The sequence below is a fragment of the Vipera ursinii genome (genome assembly GCF_947247035.1).
Source record: "Vipera ursinii genome assembly, chromosome: 8".
NCBI lineage: Eukaryota > Metazoa > Chordata > Lepidosauria > Squamata > Viperidae > Vipera > Vipera ursinii.
The window spans coordinates 11,556,793-11,574,841 of NC_139519.1; the positions used below are offsets into that span (position 1 = coordinate 11,556,793).

Consider the following 18,049-nt stretch of genomic DNA (forward strand, 5'->3'; position numbering starts at 1 on the left):
GCCTCAGCGGAAGCGCCAGGATCAGTTCCAGGCTCCAGCTGGAGCTCAGCGCTGATCCTGGCGCTTCTGCTGAGCCCAGAAGAAGCGCCGATCAGTTGGAAAGTTGCAGCATCTCCAGGGTCTTGTGATTTACATTCAGATGCTTGGCAACTGATTCATATTTATGATGGTCACAGTGTCCCAGGGTCATGTGAAGGGACCAAAACCTGCTGCAACCACCCAGCAGAAGGGGGGGGGAAATAAAAACCACACACCCACCCCACCCCACTCACCAATTCTCAACAGAAATGCTCACAACAATGAAAACCTCGGACAGGAGGAAGAGCGCTGCTAGGCGGGCAGGCAGGTGTCTTGCTCGGCTGTGGCTTGGGGGGGAACTTTTTTCAGTGCCGTTGTAACTTCAAACAGTCACTAAGTGAACTGTTGTAAGTTGAGGACTACCTGTACTTCATCACTTTTTTCCTTTTTTTTTTGTCATCAAGTTTTTGACACCTTGCTAGGTGACTGGTGGTCCTCGGATGTTGCCATATCCTAAAAGTGGTACAACGGGTGAAAAGGTTGAAAAGCCCTGTACAAGGATACTAAATAAAACAGTATAAATCCTAAGATACAAGCAACAAAGTCATAAGAAGATAAGGAATAGGTAATAGGATGTGAAGGATAATAATAATAATACAACCCCACTAAATGCACATAAAATATCTTCTTTGCACAGGAGATGCAAAGGGGGTGCTCATACTGCCTGGCGTAGATGCCATGTTATGCTTCTCTCTGCATAGACCTTCCCCTCTCTGTAGTATACCTGCAGGGACTTGTGGCTTTGTATTGTTGGTAAGATGTCGAGACTCTAGAAATGGTACAGAGAAGAGCAACAAAGATGATTGGGGGACTGGAGGCTAAAACACATAGGGAACGGTTGCTGGAATTGGGTATGTGTAGTTTAACGAAGAGAAGGGTGAGGGGTGACATGATAGCAGTGTTCCAATATCTCAGGGGCTGCCACAAAGAAGAGGGAGTCAAGCTATTCTCCAAAGCACCTGAAAGCAGGACAAGAAGCAATGGATGGAAACTAGTCAAGGAGAGAAGCAACCTAGAATTAAGGAGAAACTTCCTGACAGAACAATTAACCAGTGGAACAACCTGCCTCTAGAAGCTGTGAATGCTCCAACACTGGACATTTTTAAAAAGAGACTGGACAGCCATTTGTCTGAAATGATATAGGGTTATAGGTCCCTTCCAACAACTTCTTCTTCTTCTTCTTCTTCTTCTTCTTCTTCTTCTTCTTCTTCTTCTTCTTCTTCTTCTTCTTCTTCTTCTTCTTCTTCTTCTTCTTCTTCTTCCTCCTCCTCTCCTCTTCTTCTTCTTCTTCTTCTTCTTGGATTCTTTCACTTTACCTCTGTGTGTGTGTGTGTGTGTGTGTGTGTGTGTGTGTTTTCCAGGAAAGAAAATGAATACACAGAATCCTGTGTAGTTCATGGATATATTGATTGAGCCGATCATCTCTAACCTTTTAAAAATAATAATAATAATTATTATTATTATTATTATTATTATTATTATTATTATTATTATTATTATTATTATTATTATTATTATTGCAAGATACAATGTTTCAGTGTGGCTTATTGGCAACTGCACATAAAAACACACAGATGAACTAACAGGGCAGCCTTGTTGTCTCGTTTGCTATAGTGCCTGTTTTGGTTTGGGCTTTTTGAAAAAAAAAAATCTAGAACTGATGAATCTTTTTCAAGCGGGAACAAAAAGAAACAAACGTTCATTACAAGAATTTATGTACTTATTTATTTATGGGTCCCGTCCGTATGTGCCTAACTCACACAACTATGAGATTGAATGCTGTTCCTCGATGTAAAACCAAAATCCAAGTTCAGTTAGGGATAGTAAGCAGTAATAGATGATTGGGAAGAATTTTGTATACATGTGTCCTAGTGTGATCTGTTCACTGTGCCTTTTTAGGTTGGGTTGCTTTGAATCTGTTTTTCCAACAATGATTGGAAGACCTTCCTATATTTATTCATCCTAGCTACAGGATTATTGTTCTTGCTTTTGAATGCAAGTAGTCCTTGATTTACAACCTTTCATTTAGTGACAGGCTCAACAGCACTGAAAAAAGTGACAGTTTTTCACACTTAACCACAACTGCAGCATCCCCATGGTCACATGATCAAAATTTGGGCCCTTGACAAGTAGCACGTACTTAAGATAGTTGCGCTGTCCTGGGGGGGGGGGGGTGTCCCCATTTGCAACCTTCCCAGCTTGCTTCTGATAAGCAAAGTCAATGAGGGAAGCCAAATTTGCTTAACAACTGCTTGTTTCACTTAGCAACTGGAGCGATTAGCTGAACAACTGTGGCAAAAAGGTCACAAAAGGGGGCAAAACTCACTTAACAACTAACCTGCTTAGCAGTGGAAATTTGGGGCTCAATGTTAGTCATAACTTGAGCCCCAGGTAAGGTTTCTTATGAGAAAAATCCTGGAAGTTACACGGGTCTCTTGCTGGAACTTAAATTAAGTCTATGCAAGCGATGGTCCACGGTGGGATTTTCAAGGCTGTATAAGGTGACCACGTCCTAGCCCTTGTGGATTGTTATGGTGGGGAAAAAAGAGCGCACCCAGATGATGAGAATCACATCCTGACATCTGGCAGGGAAGCGATAGTTGAATATTTATCCATTGTCTCCGTTTCCGGAGCTCCACTGGGATTTGGTTAATTGGTTGTTTATTTTACACTCGCAAGTTCCATTGAGGAGCAGGGCATTATCTGCCCATGTATTATGCAGGAGATGTTCATGCAGAGCTTTGGACAAGCAAAAGATAATCCGTTCTGCTGTTTCCTCTCTGAGCTACAGAAAGCATTTTCCCATATACGATGATGTGATCCATTAAGTTGAGTCCGACTCTTGGCGATTCTATGGGCCTGGTCTCATATAGAGTTTTACGCGTTTGATATATAGGCAAAACCAATGCTCAAAAAATTGAATTGGTGCTCCAAGTAGACGTAGTCCTCAACTTACAACAGTTCATAGTGACCATTCAAAGTGACAACGGCCCTGGAAAAAGTGACTTGTGACTGTTTTCCACACAACCATTGCAGCATCCCCTATGGTCACATGATCAAAATTCACTTGGCAACTGGTTCATATTTATGATGCTTGCAGGGCCCCAGGGTCGTGTGATCCCCTTTTGTGTGACCTTCTGAAAAGAAGAGTCAACAGGGGAAGTCAGATTCACTGTGTTACTAACTTAACAACCGCAAGAACTGTGGCAAGAAAGGTCAAAATGGTCCAGACGTCACTTAACAAACGTCTCGCTTAGCAATATAAATTTTGGGCTCAGTTGTGGTCGTAAGTTGAGGACTGCCTGTACTATGCTATACCCCTACAGACACACCCCACTTGATTTTAGCCAAAAGTTGAAAAGGGAATTTTTCCAGATAAATTTGAAACTGTTGACAAATGGACAAATCTGATTTTGGCTGACCCTCACATTCTTGTGAGCAACATAACTGCCAACACAGCAATTTTCAGAAAGAGCCCTTTCTTTGGTCCTACCTGGAGAACTTGGAGATTGAATCCAAGACCTTTAGCAACACAATGCACAAATTATTTCCCTCTAATAGGCAAGACTCCACAGGGTCTTGAGGGAGCAGTAGGGAACAGATTGGGGTACGTAGAAGGCAGGCTGGGAGGATTATGTGAGAAATATACACGGTGTTACGAGGAATGTACAACAGTTCAGACTTTGCTGTATCCATCTAGACTAGAGCAAAACCAGAGAAGCTCCATCCCATTGGTGTAATTCAGTCCAGCAGATTCTTACACACATACAGAAAAAAACCTGCTGCATTAGGCCATCTTACCCAGGATGCTGTGACTGATGTACAGTGTCTATTCCGGTGCATTCTGAAAACTCAGAAATATAGTCAACGGGTTAATAAATCATCTTCATTGTTGCATCCTAGAAGTTGAAATTCAAGTTCTAGGATGCAGTGCAACTCCTTGTGAATTAGTAAACAGCCATCAAGTTTGCTAGCCATGGATCACCCAATCATCCATGAACTTGTCCATTGGAAGACTAATAGAATGAATGATACATGATACAGTCAAAATCATTTTGGAAATAAATTCCATATTGCATTGCATAGTGTAAAAAATTCATCCTTGAATCCTCTGGTGAGATCTCTTCCCTTCTCCAAGGACCATCTCCCACCATTGATGGTGAGAGAACCAACTCTTGCAGGACATTAGCTTGCAGTGTCTGCAGTAGCAATAGGAGATTGTAATTTTTAGGAAGGAAGAATTTCTCACCTTCAAGCTGAAGAACTATAGATAGATTAGTCCGCCCTTGGAGTTGAATTGACTTCCCATCCCTAATCCTGATTTTAAATATGACAATTGATACTCCTGTCAGAGCCACAAAAGACTTTCATGTGTACTTTTCTCATGGAATTTGATTTGTGTGATACCTGAACCTGTTTTGCAGATCAGATCTAACACGTGATGCTTCTCTTGGCTTAATGCAGACTTAACTTCTTAAAGGTGTCCAGTATTGTATTTGAGAAGACCTTCTTCTTCAAGAGTATCTTACCCTTTTTAATCCTTTTGTTCTGTTGTTTTATTTATTTTTATGATTTTTTTAAAAAGTGACATCTGCTTTGAACATTATTAGTAAGATTTAGATAGCTTCTTTTTTTAAAAAAAATTAAAAGCCATATGTTGAGCTTGAAAAAGAGAAAGTTGGTGGTATGTTACAAAAACTTGGATTTTACACTGTCTTGGTTTTTGTTGGCTTGGTAAGTAGGACAATGTTCACATTGCTTAGTGATAGTAATTCCAGCTTTCCTGGTTGCATTCATTAAACAAAGACTGTGTATGTTGTTAAATGAGGACCTCAAGTGACTGTGATGTTTGGCTTCCTGCCTGCTTCCCCATTGACTTTGTGTTTTTGGGAAACCAGCAGACAATATAGAAAATCACAATCGGGTTGCAGGGATGTTACAAGAGTCAAAACTAAAAGCCAATCGGAAGCTTCAGCTGGTGCAGAGTGCAGCTGCAACAACACTATTGGGAGCCTCCCGATACTCCCATATCACACCTCTCCTCCGTGAGCTGCACTGGCTTCCGGTTGCCTTCCGAGTGAAATTCAAGGTGCTAATGATGACATACAAAGCCCTACATGGCATGGGTCCGGAATACCTACGGGAGCACCTACTGCCAACGTCAACACCGCTCCGTCCTGTGCGCTCCCACAGAGAGGGCCTCCTCAGAGTGCCACCGGTCAAAGAATGCCGGCTGGTGGCCCCCAGGGGGAGGGCATTCTCAGTATCCGGATGGCCCCCGACCTTCGCACCTTCCGGCGCGACTTAAAAACTTACCTGTTCCAACAGGCCGGCCTAGCCTGACAGCTCTTGGGGTTCATTTGTTTTTACTATTGTTTAACTGTATACATACATTGCTCTGTACACCGCCCCGAGTCCCTCGGGAGAAGGGCGGTATATAAAACAAACAAACAAATAAAATAAATAAATAAATAAATAAGGTGGGGGGGTGTTCGTCATAAGTACCACTTGTTCAGTGCCATTATAACTTTGGATGGTCGCTGAAATGTTCATAACCTAAAGACTACCTGTGTGTGAAGGAGGATGTTGTCTTCTTTGTTGGCAGTCTGGGGCCCTGTCCTCCAAATGTGTTCAACTTCAGGTCCCAGAATCCTTGAGCCATGATGTCTATTTGCCTGTTGGTTAAGAATTTTTAGAGATTTTTCCCAATGCATCTGGCAGCAGGGTTAGAAGTTCTGCCCTACTCCTCTTCTTCATTTAGAATCCTGTCATTTTAAACCTTGAAAGTGTGTTAACCTTTCGACATGTGCCGCTTTTCTTTCTTCAGTTGATCATGTTGTTCCTGAGCCCGGCACCAGTTTGATTTCGGCATTTGATCAATGGCGAGAGTGGGCAGACACCAAGTCCTGCTGTGATTACTCTTTGCATATGGACATCACAGAGTGGCACAAAGGGGTCCAGGAGGAGATGGAAGCCTTGGTTAAGGATCACGGTAAGTCCTGACAAGTTTTGAGTACCTGCGCAAGAGTCATATTCTAGGCTAGTGCCAAGTGAGCTGGGTTCTAGTTGTTGTCTAAAAATGTACTTTCCAGTTCCCCCTTGCTCAGATCGGGATGAATCAATCTGGGGACATTATAAAGTAGTGAGGAACTTTTGGCCTGAATGGTCGTGATCTAGTTTTCTTTTGTTCCAACATATAGCCAGCAGCTGTGACTGGCATTTTCAGAGGGCAGAGCCAGTTTGGCTTTGTGGTGTACCTCTTGGCAGCTCATAGGCTGAGAGGCTGTGTTATTGAGAGGCACACCACAAAGTGGCTTGCTTTGCCTCTGAAGATGCCAACCACAGCTGCTGGTGAAATGTCAGAACAAAAGAAAACCAGACCACAGCCGTTCAGCCCAAAAACGCGTCACTGCCTCTCTGATGCCAAGTGTGAAAGCCTAAAAAATAAAGCAATATGTGAAATTATACCAAGCTTAGAGTTAACCATAATAGTTAATGCTGCACTGAGCCGTGATGGCACAGTGGTTAGAATGCAGTACTGCAGGCTAACTCGCTGCTCACTTGTCAGTAGTTCAATTCTGACCGGCTCAAAGTTGGTTGAGCGTTCTGTCCTTCTGAGGTTGGTAAAATGAGGACTCAGGTTGTTGAGGGCAATATGCTGACTCTGTAAACCAGTGTTTTTCAACCTTTTTTGGGCAAAGGCACACTTGTTTCATGAAAAAAATCACGAGGCACTCCACCGTTTTCCACACCGTTGGACCTCCCCACGGTCACTACACGAATGGTCGTAAGTCGAGGATGGCCTGTGTTCTCAAGGGGTTGGACTAGATGACCTCCAAGGTCCCTTCCAACTTCTTCTTCTTCTTCTTCTTCTTCTTCTTCTTCTTCTTCTTCTTCTTCTTCTTCTTCTTCTTCTTCTTCTTCTTCTTCTTCTTCTTCGCCTCTTTATTTTATTTTATTTATTTTATTTTGGGGCTTTTGTTTGTTTGTTTTTGCTGTGAAGGAAAAGGAAAGCTTGCGTTTCTTTTTAATTTATCTTTCTGTATTTTCTTTTTTCCCTTCTTTTCTTTCTTCCTTCCTTACCTCTCTTCCCTCCCTCTCTTTTCTTTCTTTATCTTCCTTCCTTCCTTTCTCTCTCCCAGTTTCTTTCCCTCCCTCTCTCAATTTCTTGCTTTCTACTTGTTGTGGAAATTGGAAGCTACTTGCATTTCTTTTTAATTTTTCTTTCTGCTTTTTTTCCTTCCTTCCTTCCTCCCTTCCTCTCTCTCTCTCTTTCTTTTCTATTCTCCTTTTTTTTCTTTCTCCCTCCCTTTTCCCCTTCCCCCTTTCTCCTTTTTCCCCTTCCTTTTTTCTTTCTTTCTCACCTTTACCATCAAAAGCACTTCACTCCAGAGGGGGGGGGAAACCCCAAAGGTTTTTAATTGCTTTGGTCCAAAGGACATTTTATTATGCAACGTATCAAAAGGACAGGTTAAAAAAAAATCAGCCATGTAATTTTTCAGACGCAAGCGAAGCCTCCAAGAGCGAAGCGGTCAGATCCCTCTATTTAGGGCTGGGGCGAGGGGTCGCGGCGAGCAACCAGGCAGCCGACCAGGCGGGAGTCTCGCATCCTCAGCCGCGCGGGGAGTAAGGAGTAAGCGCTGGGGAAGAAGAGCTTTTTCGAACATTGCAGGAAACCAACCACGCGACAGCTCAGGCGAGCCGGGCTGGCCGCCCGTCCGTCCTCTTCCGATAAGCGAGCCGGTCACCTCTCCCCAGCTTCTCTCTCTTCAGCAAGAGACCCTCTGAAGCCAGAGAAGGGGGCGGAGCTACACTGCCGTGGAGCCCTGGTGCCTAGAGAGGTCGAGCCCACTTCTTTTCCTGGGCTTTTGCTTCCAGCAAAGTAGGGCCGTCAGCTTAGCCAAGGCTCCCCGCCAGAGAGTCTTGCAGCGCCGCTCCGCCCGTGGCTGTTCCTCCTCCTCCTCCTCCTCCTCCTCCTCCTCCTCCTCCTCTCACCGCTGTCTCCTAGGTCAGTGTTTTTTCAATTCTTCCCACGGCACACCAGGCAACATCTTGCGGCACACTAGTGTGCCGCGGAACAGTGGTTGAAAAACACTGCTGTAAACCACTTAGAGAGGGTTTTAAAGCACTGTGAAGTGGAATATAACTGGAAGTGCTATTGCTATTTGCAGCAAACCATTACAGGGTGGAATTTTTAAAAACTCCCAATTATTTTTTTTACCCTCCTCATCTTCCCCCCCCACGTATCCTCCTGACACATTCTATGTCTTCTGAAAACATTACTTTTTCAGTTGAGAAGGTAACCATTGAGCTTTGTTCAAGGATATGTGTATTTTCCTCTTGGATTTAAGCTTGAGGTCCTCTTAAAACTGTTGGTCTTTTCCTTTTGAACATGGATGAAGGTTTTAGTTGCACATGCACACTTGGCTAATTTATCCTGCTGCCAGAAGTGTGATGTGGCAGCAACTTTTGGACACTGTAGAATGTACTGTAGCTGTAGGAGTTTGAGTGTCATCTGACAAGAATGGCTTACACTTACACTGCTTACACTGCAGAAGAGGTCTTGCTTCATGATTGTCACTTGTTGGGGGTGATTATAAGACTTTTCATGTGCTTTGATTAGGAATCATCAATTGATGAGACGTTTATGAGGTTATTGTTGTTTGCATATGGTATTGTTACATTAGCCGGGAGACCACAATACTATTGCTGAGTAGTAATTTGGCTGCCACTTGATCAGCCCATGTTATAGGAAATAACTTGCGGGCCTCCCAAGGTGTGCCACAGGAGGACAAGCTGGCTTCGCACCGCAAAGAAAAGTGAGTGGCTGTTCCTGCAGTGTCATCCTAGGCGTCCTGTCTTCCTGGAGCTGCCTCATAAACAGGTGTTGCAACCAGGAATATTCAGAGCTGCTTCTTACACAGAGCACCAACTTGTCTCCCCACCAAAGTGGTACCATCTACTCGCACAAAACATCCTTTCAGATTGTTAGGTGGACAGAAGCTGAGGCGAGTGACAGGAGCTCACCCCGCCAGGCAGTGCTAGTACTGGAACCTCTGGAGCAGAGACCTCCAGTGTCATTAAGCCACTGAGCCACCATGTACCCCTCTAGTTTATGAGGTGAAGCCTACCTGTGAAAAACAACTTCATGGTTATTTCCTGTCCACCTCTCTAGCATTCTGAACTGGTGCATATTAGAGCTATTATGGGATAGGATTTTCCCAGCCCATAGCAACTGACTGGTGTTCTCCACACTCGTTGGAGGTCAGTTCCTACAATTCTATAATCAGTGGAAGTTGCATTTCAACATGACTGTTGGACACCAGGTCTAGGCTAAAGATACACTTCATCATTGCTATTCTAGATTCCTCCGTAAATGGACTGCTGATTCACTTTCAGTTTTATCTTTCTAATAGGAGTCAATTCCTTCTTGGTGTATATGGCTTTCAAGGACCATTTTCAGCTAACAGATTCCCAGGTAAGACTGCTGAGCAGGTTATGAACATCGCACTTCTACTTTAATCCTAGGCTGGTCCTGGTTGCATTCCACAGTATAACTGGCTCTGTGAGAGCTGGATGAACAGGAATATCCTATTCCCAAATTAAGAAGTAGACAAAATGGGTTGGCTGCTTCCTGAACAAACTTGTGTCAAGGAATTTGGCAGCTCCCTGCAGCTGGGTTGGAAGCAATGCTTCTTGAGTAGCAAGTACAAAGTTGGAATTTGTGCTAGTTGCTGGAGCTTTTTTTTTTTTTTTAAAAAAAAAATCTTCTCAAGCACATTCCTTTCCCCCCCCCCCCCCCATTATTGTCATTTGGATAATAAGTTGAACTCTGGCAAGGAAAACAAAACACAACTCTCCTTGTTCCTATCAATCAGAATTTAATGCATGTAAACACATTTGAACAAGGTTCTGGGAAATGATTTCTCCATTAATGTTCAAAAATGACCAAATTTCTTTTTTCTTTTTTTTTTTCTGTTTCTCTCCTTATGAAGACAACTTCAATTTCTTTTTTCTCTCTCTCTTACTCTCCTCCTAGACCAGGGGATAGGCAACCTTGGCTCTTTTATGACTCATGGACTTCAACTCCCATGACTCAGGAATTCTGGGAGTTGGAGTCCCTGAGTCATAAAAGAGCCGAGGTTGCCTACCCTAGTCCTACACCTAGACTCATTTGGAATCAGGTGGAAATTTAATCATAAATAAACAGATGAACAACCTTCTAAATGATTTTTCTCTCAGTTCACTGGACCACTCTTTTGTCCTAGATCAGTCTTCCCAACCTAGCCTCTTTCAATAACGGATGGAAGTATATTTCCCCAAATTGTATTGGAATTGTAGGCGTGGCGGCCAGCTGTTTGAGCGGATCAAAATTTCCATGCAAATGGACTTGAACTGCTAAAGAGCAGCAGGAGAATAACATCGTTTATGTATTAAATGTTTGACTCATCATTAACCAGAATTTTCCAGATTCTTTTGCTTGTAGGCATGTGTATGAAACAAGATGACCTTTGAGCCGTTTTTAGCAAGGTTGACTTATGCTTTTAATTTAATTCGCTGTTGGCCTAGAGCCTTTACTGCAGAGCTGATTGTATCAGGACTATAGCTTCAAATCCTCCCTTGCCTTTGGTACATAATGTCCAACTTTGGGAGAACCTTTTCCTTCCAGAGTAACCTACTGCATTCTTACCTGGCAATATTTTAAAGTGGAATAATATTTTGCCAGGCTGTGGAAGAACGGTGGTATAATTGAAAATATCTATACAGGGCCCTGTCTTTTTAGAGTTTTGATATTGCTCAAAACTCATTTGGCCAGGATAAGATAGATCAGGAGTCTTCTTCAAACTTGGCCCTTTTATGACTTGTGGACTTCAACTCCCAGAATTCCTTAGCCAGGCACGCTGGCTGAGGAATTCTGGGAGTTCCACAAGTCATAAAAGGGCCAAGTTTGAAGAGCCCCGAAATGGCTGAATGGGTTTGTAAAGATCCAGTTATAGAGTCTTTGATATTTGGTGTTGAAGGAGATTGCCCAAATGTAGATCAGGGGGAAAGTGATTTATACAGACAACAACAAATTTAAGTAGCATTTTATGGCTGATAGCAGTGGGGGGAAAAATAACATAGAGTTAGACAGCATCTCATTTGTTTTAGTCATATGGAATTTTTGCCCTAAGTCTGAAAATCCCTGGACATTGTCCAAATAAACATAGAACTGAGGTCAGTGACCTTTAAAAGACTTTGAAGTTTCAGAGTAGGAATCTGAGTTCTTAAAGTAACATGGAATGGATTGGGAAGTAGCTCAGGAAAATGCCTGTTTTCTCTTTTTTTCAACAGATTTATGAGGCCCTGAGTGTAATCCGTGACATTGGTGCAATAGCTCAGGTCCACGCTGAGAATGGTGACATCATTGCAGAGGTAACTCCTGTTTGCAGGGCTGTTAGTAGTATTTCCAAATGGGCTGATTACACATGGGATTCAGAATTTGGCCGTACAGTTTGCAAAGGATGTTTTTAAAAAATGATGTCGTAGAATGAGAAAATAGCCCAGAATGTATTTCATCAGAGAAACGTGCTTGCAAAATGGATATGATGTGAGAATTACATTAAAAAGATCCAAATGGTAGGAGAAATGTATATGCTGTTAATACTCTCGTGCCTGTTTGATGGTTTGTAACAGTAACAGTCAAATGGGCGAAACAGTAAGGCAACATTTTTTTTGAATTAATGTGCCACAAATGAGCTCACTTAGAAAATGCTTCTGAAATCCAGGATCTGTGACTCACGTGCGACTGAAATTTGACAAAGCTATGGCTGTTTCAGTGCTGCCACACTGCCACGTTGCTGTGGTCAGCTGCCATCACGTGATTGTCATTTCCTGAGCTCCCTGCCAGCTTCCACCAAGGAAAATCAGTGGGGAAGCCAGAAGGCACTCCCTCCCTGCCGCTTTTTTGTCTCCGTGTGGTCATTAAGGAAATATCTGAGACAGTGACCCAGTGGGTTGTGGGTTGTCTCGTGTGCAATTAAAAGTAAACTGACTTTAAATTAACATTGCAATAAATTGTAAACTCAGTGAAAAATGGCGGAGAATACAATTAGATTAACGAATACAAATACAAATACAAATATATGAAGCTTGCAGTTTTTAAGTCCCTGTAAGCTGGTCCTGAGATAGACAGCTAGACAGTCCTGAGATAGACAGCTATAGTACAGGCTAAAACAAGATTGTGATTGAGTGTACTGTAAGAGCCAGCATCATCTTAGTATGTTATGTAGACCTGACCATCACATTAAGCCATGTTATGGTTTCCTTATTTGAGTGGAATATTTGTTAATTCAGCAGTTGTTTTCTGTCACCTAGGGCAGGAGTCTCCAACTTTGGCAACTTTTAACATTTGTGGACTTCCAACTCCAAGAATTCAAAATGCCTCATGTTGAATGGAGAATTCTGGGAGTTGAAGTCCACAAGTCTTAAAGTTGCCAAGATTGGAGACTTCTGATCTTGCAAGGGGCTTAAGTTTTAACGTGTTATATGAACCCCACCTAGAAATTGGCCAAGTTGATAAAAGACCTTCTACTAGAGTGGAGCTAGAGGACCTAGTTCAGAATTCTTAGATCTGAAATTGGCTAGTAAAATAAGTTTGATCTCTGCCCTTTTTCCTACTCCTTAGGAGCAGCAAAGGATCTTAGAACTGGGAATCACTGGTCCTGAAGGACATGTTCTGAGCAGGCCTGAAGAAGTGAGTGCCTTAAAATGTTTAGCATGTTCCTTGATTTTGGCTACATTTCAGAGGCCAGCGACATTGATGGAGCAGTGCATCCTAAATTCAACTATCTGTATTCTGTATTTAAAAGGTAAAGGTAAAGGTTCCCCCATACATGCGTGCTAGTCATTTCCAACTCTAGGGGCCGGTGCTCATCTCCGTTTCAAAGCCGAAGAGCCAGTGCTTGTCTGAGGATGTCTCCGTGATCATGTGGCTGGCATGACTAGACGCCAAAGGCGCATGGAACACTGTTACCTTCCCACTGTAGTGGTCCCTATTTTTCTACTTGCATTTTTACGTGCTTTCGAACTGCTAGGTTGGCAGAAGCTGGGACGAGTAACAGGCGCTCACTCTGCTACACGGCACTTGGGATTCGACCCGACCTTCTGATCGACAGGTTCAGCGTCCTAACCCACTGAGCCACCGCGTCCCTATTCTGTATTTAGTGGTCTTTAAATAGAAAAGTCACTTGCATTTTATATGCACAAGGTTTGTGGGTAAAACCTTTGCATCTTTTAAGGTTTTTTTTTAATAGCGTGGAGCAAGTAATTTTTTTTCCTGCTGAATGTGTTAAAAGAAAAATAACTTTAGAAATTCTTTCACAATAGAACACATTCAGAAGTAAAGGAGTAAAGTGGTTTTTTTTAAATTTATTTAGTGGTAGGTACACTTTTTCCACTGTACAAGCCTGCCTCCAGCCACTCTGCCATCCATATTTTCTCATTAAAAACCCCATGGAAACTTGGTCCCCTGGCCCTTGAAAAGTCCTTGGATGAAATTCCTTTCTCTTGGAAAAATACAGAAAAGTAAACCACCCAATTTCTTTGGTGACAGGTGGAAAATTTCAGGAGGTTGTTTTATGTCCAAGAAGGAGGAGGAGAACAAAGCTGTGAAAGATGATTGAATACCTCCTTTGAGTGTAGATGTTTCTAGTTTTGATTTGTCAGTATCTCCAAAAAAAAAAAAGGAAAAGAATTTAATGTGAAATCTGGAAAAGTTGCTGGGCCTTGTAAACAGTAAGAACTAAAAACATGTAAACCACTATGTTCCAGAGGAAAAACATTCCAAGGAACTCTGTTTTTCCTTGTCATCATGTGAGCCAGCTGTTTAGGCAATGGACCAGCAGTTTACTGGAAGTAATTCTCCTGAAACAGAGAATGCTCTGTATGGGCTGTATACGGTCAATTCCAGTACGTTCCATCTCTGGAATAGAAAGTCTTGTTCCTATTTAGTACTGACCTAGATAGGCGTATAGTCAAGGCTATGGTCTTCCCAGTTGCAATGTATGGCTGCGAAAGTTGGACCATAAAAAAGGCTGAGCACCAAAGAATTGAGGCCTTTAAAAACCCCATCCCCCTCCACCCTCCATTTTTTTTCAATAAAAAAAAAAAAAAAGAATTGAGGCCTTTGAACTATGGTGCTGGAGAAGACTCCTGTGAGTCCCTTGGACTGCAAGGCGATCAAACCGGTCAGTCCTAGAGGAGATCAATCCTGACTGCTCTTTAGAGGGCCAGATTCTGAAGCTAAAACTCAAGTACTTTGGCCACCTAATGAGAAGGAAGGACTCACTGGAGAAGAGCCTAATGCTGGGAAAGATTGAGGGCAATAGAAGAAGGGGACGACAGAGAATGAGGTGGCTGGATGGAGTCACTGAAGCAGTAGGCATGAGCCTAAATGGACTCCAGAAGATGGTAGAGGACAGGAAGGCCTGGAGGAACGTTGTCCATGGGGTCGCGATGGGTTGGACACAACTTTGCATCTAACAACAACAACAAAGATAGGCTAAGAAGCTGTTGACCTGGTAAGCTCCATGTGGGTGTTGGTTTTGAAAGAGCTTCTAAAGGATGGAGCACCAGCAGCGGTGGAAAGTGACAAGTGAGCGAGATTCTTCTGCCAGGAGGTGGAGGAAGCATCCCAGAAGGTTTGAGTTGAGTGGGAGAAAAGCAATCCAGGTAGTCTTCAACTTATTAACAACAGTTTGTTTGGTGAACCATTGAAAGTTAGAACGGCACTGGATAAAAAGTAGCTTAGGATCGTTTTTCACACTTAACGACTATTGCAGCATCCTCACGGTTATGTGATCAAAATTTGCAACTGACTCGTATTCATGATGGCAGCGTCCTGGGATCATGTGATCATCTTTTGCGACCTTCTGACGATGGGGAAGCCAGTTTTACTTAAACAATTGGGTTACTAACTGAAACAGCTGCAGCAGTTCACCTAACTACGGCAAGAAGTGTCACAAAATGGGGCAAAACTCACTGAGCAACTGTCCTGCTTAAGAACAAAAATCTAGGGGTCAGTTGTGGTGCTAAGTTGAGCACTGGGGGAAAAAAACCAACAGGTGAAAAATTTGACTTGGAGGGCAGGGGAGAGGAAGGAGACGGAAAGCAGATAGGACTCCTCATCTCTCTCATTTCCCCAATAAATTGTTGCAGAGTTCATATGCTTTTTTGCATTGCTCCCAAATCGACATCCTTAGCTATGCATCACTGAAATTAAGGCTGTGGCGAACAGGTTCTCGGATTAATTCAATTCAGAATTAGACCTGGAAGGGACCCTGGAGGTCTTCTAGTCCAGAGGTCCCCAACCTTTTGGGCACCAGGGACCGGTTACGTGGAGAGAGGTTTTTCCATGGACCGGTGGGGGCATGGTTTTGTGTGCTGCCTGCATCTCACAGATGGGGCTTTGCTTGTTTGTGCGGACCGGTTGCTGGCATGCCGGTTGGGGGACCCCTGTTCTAGTCCAACCTGCTGCTCCTAGAATTAAGGAAAAACCTCCTAACAGTGACAACAATTAATCAGTGGACTAGGACTCACTAGATGGCTTTGGGCCCATCACATCTCGTCAGTCAAAGCAATATCACTGAGTTGTTTGGGGGGATAAAATTGCAAGAGGGAATCCTGCAGCAGCCCTTTTAAATTCCAAGAAATTATTATTTGGGAATACAAATGTCTTTTTTTTTTTTTTGGCAATGCTAGAATTGTGACTAAGCTTACTGGGCTGGGACTGCCACAAAAACCTGAAAGGTGACATTTTATAGCCGTGTTTTCCCACTCCCAAGATTGCGGCAGCATTTAATGCAGCTTTTACCTGTGGGGCTTGGGTTCTTCCCAGAAGTGGTAATTGGCGTCAGGCCACAGGAGGTTTGCGATTTAAAAATAATGAAGTACAAGTAAAGAAGAAGTTCCGAGTGAGGTGGACAAGCAGAGCAGAAGAAAAATTTAAGAGTGGAAAATTCAGAACAGATGAGCTATGATAATAATAAAAAGGCAGCTGGCTATGGAACATGCTGCCATAGGATGGGCCAGAAATTGGTTTGGAAAAAGGGATTTAGAGAAATGCAGAAATGTAGGTAAGTCCTTGACGTATGACCACAATTGAGCCCAAAATTTCTGTTGCTAAGCGAGACATTTGTTCAGTGAATTTTGCCCCATTTTACACCTTTGTTGCCACAGGTGCTCAATGAATCTCTGCAGTTAAGTTAATAACACGATTATGTGATGATTATTATATTTTAATACCTGTATACCCAGACAACACACTGTTCAATGTAGAAATGGAATTTTAAAAATAATAATAGTAAAAAAAAATAACAAAAAAGTTAATAACAGGATTGGGAAGTGACTTATGAACCATTTTTCTCCTTTAACTACCACTGCAGCATCCCCATGATCAAAATAAGGACGCTTGGCAACTGACTAGTACTTATGACGGTTGCAGTGTCCCGGAATCACCTGAATCCCCCTTTGTAACCCTTTAACAAGCAAAGTCAATGGGGAAGCCGTCTTCACTTAACTGCCGTATTACAAACTTAACACCTGCAGTGATTCACCTAACAACACTGGCAGGAAAGGTCGAAAAATGGGGCAAGACTCACTGCACAAATGTCTCGCTTAGCAACTTAGTAAATTTTGGGCTCTATTCCGGTTGTAATTCGAGCACTGGCTGTAGTACTGATGAAGGATGTGTGAAAGCATTGTGCTCCAGCTGATCCAGCTGTTTCGGCAGTGATCCAGCAGTTTACTGGAAGCAAATCCTCCTGAATCAAGAGTGGTCTGTGTGGGCTGAACATGATTAGCTCCAGAATGTTTCATATCTGGAATAGAAGATCTTGCTCCTATTTCAGGGGTCCCCAATCCCTGGTCCGTGGACCAGTACCGGGCCGTGGCATGCCAGCACAAACAAGCAAAGCCCCATCCGTGGGATACAGGCAGCACACAAAACCACGCCCCCTCCTGTTCTGTGGAAGAACCTCTTTCCATGGAACCGGTCCCTGGTGCCCAAAAGATTGGGGACCTCTGTCCTATTTAGTACTGACCTAGTGCTAAATGCTCTCAGAGAGATCCAGTTGGTTCTTATAAAATATGGGATGCTGTTTGTCATGGCAACCACACCCATCTACATTTCCTGACAACAGGTTGACTGTCTTCTTCCAGATTAGTGTCTCCCACCCCCCGCTTCAAAAAAAAAAGACATTCTAGCTTTGTGATCTTTTGGTAGCCTCTCATCAAAGTAGGAGTATTCCTATCCTACTTTGCTTAGCAGCAATAATTAGAGTGGTGACTTGGAACCTTTTGTGGAAGTTTGACCGGCTAAAAAGAATGGCTCAATTGTACGGCTTTTAATATGTATTTATTTTAGAACTGCAGAAGGCTGCTCGAAACTACAATGGAGAATTTGTATGCAGTTGAGGCACAGACACAGATTTATTCAAGCAACGGACTCAGCCCTTTGGCCAAGATCAAATATAGCATCCGTTCTTACCAGTTCAATATGCAATATCTTGTTCAATCCCACAAGTGACTGAGAATTGGTATAACTGTCCATTCATTTGATACCACTTTTACAAACAAAGTCTGTAAAAGTTGGGTAACATTCAGAGATGTTACTGAGATGGATTTCGGCTTTAACTGCCAATTGTTAATCCACCTCCAATCACAATATATTATTCTATTCTATTCTATTCTATTCTATTCTATTCTATTCTATTCTATTCTATTCTATTCTATTCTATTCTATTCTATTCTATTCTATACTATTCTATACTATACTATACTATACTATACTATACTATACTATACTATACTATACTATACTATACTATACTATACTATACTATACTATACTATACTATACTATACTATTCTATTCTTTCTTCTTCTTCTTCTCCTCCTCCTCCTCCTCCTCTTCTTCTTCCTCCTCCTCCTC

At 42.7% G+C, this 18,049-nt stretch overlaps 1 protein-coding gene across 1 annotated transcript in view; it reads left to right on the forward strand.

Annotated features, from left to right (window-relative positions):
- Positions 1–18,049, forward strand: part of DPYSL2 (dihydropyrimidinase like 2) — a 58,700-nt gene that overhangs the window by 23,894 nt on the left and 16,757 nt on the right. The window contains exons 4-7 of the mRNA XM_083368405.1: positions 5,906–6,070; positions 9,495–9,556; positions 11,413–11,493; positions 12,746–12,814. Of these exons, the coding sequence (XP_083224531.1) occupies positions 5,906–6,070; positions 9,495–9,556; positions 11,413–11,493; positions 12,746–12,814 (377 nt within the window). The remainder of the gene's footprint in view (positions 1–5,905; positions 6,071–9,494; positions 9,557–11,412; positions 11,494–12,745; positions 12,815–18,049) is intronic.